At 56.3% G+C, this 3,958-nt stretch overlaps 2 protein-coding genes across 2 annotated transcripts in view; one reads left to right on the top strand and one right to left on the bottom strand.

Moving 5' to 3' along the window:
- Window positions 1-475: 475 nt before the first annotated feature.
- CHKB (choline kinase beta) lies at window positions 476-3,952 on the bottom strand. Its single transcript, XM_011985567.1, has 10 exons — window positions 3,879-3,952; window positions 3,380-3,493; window positions 3,052-3,185; window positions 2,082-2,177; window positions 1,875-1,933; window positions 1,707-1,788; window positions 1,491-1,599; window positions 1,244-1,347; window positions 943-1,024; window positions 476-770 (listed from the first exon to the last, which is right to left on the bottom strand). Exons 2-10 carry the CDS (start codon window positions 3,461-3,463, stop codon window positions 696-698), a joined length of 825 nt encoding a protein of 274 aa, XP_011840957.1. The 5' UTR covers window positions 3,464-3,493; window positions 3,879-3,952; the 3' UTR covers window positions 476-695.
- MAPK8IP2 (mitogen-activated protein kinase 8 interacting protein 2) overlaps window positions 3,801-3,958 on the top strand; it is a 44,824-nt gene continuing 44,666 nt past the window's right edge. Inside the window, exon 1 of the mRNA XM_011985595.1 lies at window positions 3,801-3,941. Within this exon, the coding sequence (XP_011840985.1) occupies window positions 3,801-3,941 (141 nt within the window). The remainder of the gene's footprint in view (window positions 3,942-3,958) is intronic.

Genomic DNA, 3,958 nt, shown 5'->3' with positions numbered 1-3,958 from the left:
CTACTCCCAAATCGGGGTCCGGAAAAACGTGGGGCGGGAACCAGACCACCCGCCTTCCGCGGTGGGAATTGCAGGGCGGGGCTGGGTTTCTGCGCCGTGAAGGTTGCTCAAAGGTCTGGGAGCCTGGGGGGCCCCAGAGAGTCTCGTGAGGATGGTGGCATTAGAGCTAAAAATAGCCAAATGTAGGGAAAAGGTCACCGATGTGTCAGCTGTGCCTTTTCTGGGATCGCTGGTGCTCCGGGCGGCATCCCCACCTCAGGGTCGTCTTCATACCCCCATCACTCTCCTTCTCCTCCCCAAGTCCTAGTATTTACTATTCTAAGCTGGAGCCAGGGGAGTGGGGAGGGATGGGGGACCCCCATTGGCAGCATGAACCCTAACCACTTTCAAGCCCACGGCACTGAAGAGTCCCTCTGTGTGTACTGCTTGGTTTGGTACTTTCTGCTGCTGCTGCTCAGCAGGGCCAGGACAGGGCGCGAAGGAAGAAGTTTGTTTATTGTGTTACATACACAGCACAGGGCTCTGGCCTGCCAGCCATGGAGACCTACTCAAACTCAGGGAGAGGCCGGTCTCCTGAACCTCAGTTTCACTTGGGGGCTCAGCCCAGTCCCCAGGGCCTTCTGCTCGTTGCTCCTCCCTCCAAAGTCCCGCCCTGGAGGCTCCAGGAGAAATCCAAGGAGTGGGAGGGTGGAGAGTCAGGGTGAGGAGTGGACACTGGTCAGCTGCCCCTTCTGCTGGAAGTAGAACTGGAACCGAGACTGGGCATAGTCCTAGGGAAGGAAACCCACCCCACACAGTGGTGAGAAGACGTGGGACCAGCATTCTGCACCCACCTCAGGCTGCCCACAGCCACCCAGGACTCCCCAGGCCTACTGGAAGAGTGTGGCTGCTGCTGCTCCCCAGCCCCCAGCTAGCAGCATTCCCATTCCCAGGGTCACTTACCAGGTAACCAAATTCTATGGTGGACATGGATGCCTGGAGGATGGACCACAGACCCCAGAAGAAATGGGACGCCAGAGCATACCTGGGGGGAGGGCAGGAAAAGTAGGGGTATTCAAAAGCACATCTGGCTCTGCTTGGATCCCCTCACCCAGGCTGGCCAATCCCTACAGTTTTAACTTCTCCCCCACTGTGCTAACCCCACTCTGCACAACCACCTTCCCTGCAGCTTGATTAATCTGCCTCTTCCCCAATCCCCCTTTCCTCTGCTCTGCCCTACCCCACCCCGCCCCTCCTTCCTCACCGACTGACTTCTACCAGCAAATCTTCTTCCAGTTTTCTCTGCTCCTCTTGGGACAGGGTCTCACCTTTCTTCGCCTCTGCCAGGTAATGGCGAATAAAATGCAGCTGCGATCAACGGCCGAGAGTCAGGAATTGGGGAGACTGTGGAGTATTTCCCAGGTAACATCCTTTCCAGCCATTCCTTCCAGACTCCACCTCCCTCCTTCCTCACAGGATGGGTCCTGCTCCCCAGCCTCTGGCCCACATACCTGCTGTCCTTGAGTGGGGTAGTCTGTGGGCCTTGCTTTGTAGAAAGGCCATTCCTCGTGAGTATAATCATAAACCCACTCACAAAAATGGTTCCCAATGTCAAAGCCCCTGGGAGAATAAGGTGGACATTCAGTCCCCAAATGCCCTGGGCAGCTGGCCTGTTTTCAAGTGCCCTGTGGGAACAGATCTATGGGAAGCCATCTTTCCAGCCTCACCTATAGTTATAACTGCTGTACTCGAAGTCCACCAGCATGAGGCTGTCAGCATTTTCTGGCTCTGAGAGCAGCAAGATGTTCCCTGGGGGAATGGGGTGAGGTTCTGCTCACTCCAGAGCCCTCTGGCTCCTCCATCTTGGGTTGGGAGACTCCGATGCCTTCTCCTACCTTCCTGGATGTCATTGTGGCAGAAGACGACTGGCGATGGGGTAGACTCTAGTAACTTCCTGCAGGGGTATGGGAGCATGGGTCCTGAGCAGGAGTGACTAGAGAAGGATCAGAGCCACACTAACAGGCCAGGCCCTGACACCAGCCCTCAGCAAATACTGGAAGGGCCGACACCATTACCATTAGCCTTGTCCTGCCTGCCCTCACCTGAGGTTGCCCATCTCATCCTTCAGGCTGTACATCTCCAGCAGGTTCATCTCAGGGAGGCCAGTTGGGGGCAGGTCCTGGATCTGTTTTAGGTACCTGAAGCCCAAAGAATAGGATACACTGGCTCTGATATTCTTTCCCATCCCTCTCCTATCTACCCCTCAGGCCAGACTACTGCACCCCTGCTCTTATCACTGTGTGACTTGTCTGGCAATCATTTCTTCTTTCTTTTGAGATGGAGTCTTACTCTGTCACCCAGGCTGGAGCGCAGTGGCACGATCTCGGCTCACTGCAACCTCTGCCTCCCTGGTTCAAGCAATTCTCCTGCCTCAGCCTCCCGAATAGCTGGGACTACAGGTACACGCAGACATGCCTGGCTAATTTTTTGTATTTTCATAGAGACAGGGTTTCGCCGGTTGGTCTCGAACTCCTGAGCTCAGGCAATATGCTCGCCTCAGCCTCCCAAAGTGCTAGGATTACAGGCATGAGCCACCGTGCCTGGCCTTGGCAATCATTTATTTTCTTTTTTTGTTTGGTCTTTTGAGACAGAGTCTTGCTCTGTCACCTAGGCTGAAGTGCAATAGCACGATCTCAGCTCACTGCAACCTCCGCCTCCTGGGCTCAAGGGATCCTCCCACCTCAGCCTCCTGAGTAGCTGGGATTACAGGTGCCTGCCACCACGCCGGGCTAATTTTTGTATTTTTAGTAGAGATGGCATTTTGCCGTGTTGGCTAGGACGGTCTTGGAACTCTTGACCTCAAGTGACTCACCCACCTCGGCTCCCAAAGTTCTGGGATTACAGGCATGAGGCACTGCTTGTGGCCTCTGGCAGGCATTTCAAAGCCTGTTCTGCGAGAGCCCATGATATCAAATCCTCTCAAGTGGAGGGCTGGATAGAGCCCCGGACACATCTGCTGGCAAAGAGGTTCAGCTCAGCTGTACAGGAGCCCTGAGGAGGCTCCTGACTCACCGCTCCATGGTCCCAAACAACCAGTGGGGCTCCTTGGTGAAAGGCATCTCCATGCCATGGAATCGCGCCATCTTCGTGGCAATGGCTGCTGACAACACTGGCTCTCGAAGCTCTTGAGTTTTCAATGGCCGGCTCTGCACCCAGGAAGCTATCAGGGTGGTGATGGGGCTGGGGCAGGAGGGGGAAGGATTGGGGCATGGGGGGAGGTCAGGGTTTGGGGGGAAATTCCCTACTTGGGGTGAGGGATGTGAAGGCAGACATTGGGCACTGGGGTAGGGTTAGGGAGTGGAGGTGCCTTGGGGAGGAGAAGGTAGGACTGGGCTCGTACTGGGATGTACTGTTCCAGCCGGCCCTCTGGGAAGACGCCATACAGCTGGGGCCCCAGCGACCGCTCCGCAAGGATGGCAAACATCACGCTTTCCAGCACCAGGGAGTCCACGCCCTGAAAAAGGATGGATAGCAAAAGGGCCAAGGCAAAGTGGCACAGGGACAGACATGAGGGCTTGCTTTCCTCCCACCAGAGCTGGGACTTCTGGTCCAATTGCCTGGAGGCTCTGGAGCACAGGCTTTCGCGTTGGTCTGTTTTTATTTAGAGATGGGGTCTCACTATGTTGTTCAGGCTGGTCTCGAACTCCTGTGCTCAAGTGATCCTCTCGCCTCAACCTCCCAAAGCGCTGGGAATACAGGCCCAGGCTTCAGTGTGAGAAGGTGTTACTCAGACTGTGAGCCTCGCTGTCCTTAACTGCGCAATGGGGACACTACTACCCGCATCCCGTAAGCGGCAGGCCCTAAAGCCACCGGCGCTGCGGCGCTCACACCCCGCTCACCTGCAGGATGGCTCCGTACAGCCGCAGCAGCACCTCCCGGGGCTCCTCGCCAACGCTGGGCAGGTGGTCCGGGAGCGAGC

This window comes from Mandrillus leucophaeus, unplaced genomic scaffold (assembly GCF_000951045.1).
Source record: "Mandrillus leucophaeus isolate KB7577 unplaced genomic scaffold, Mleu.le_1.0 Scaffold288, whole genome shotgun sequence".
NCBI lineage: Eukaryota > Metazoa > Chordata > Mammalia > Primates > Cercopithecidae > Mandrillus > Mandrillus leucophaeus.
This window is presented reverse-complemented; position numbering and strand designations above follow the sequence as displayed.

Coding starts and splice junctions, on each gene's coding strand:
- CHKB (XM_011985567.1), bottom strand. CDS start 3,463: ATGTTTGCCATCCTTGCGGAGCGGTCGCTGGGGCCCCAGCTGTATGGC. Junction 3,186..3,379: donor GGCTGGAACAGTACATCCCA/GTACGAGCCCAG, acceptor TCCTGGGTGCAG/AGCCGGCCATTGAAAACTCA. Junction 771..942: donor CCATAGAATTTGGTTACCTG/GTAAGTGACCCT, acceptor TTCCTTCCCTAG/GACTATGCCCAGTCTCGGTT.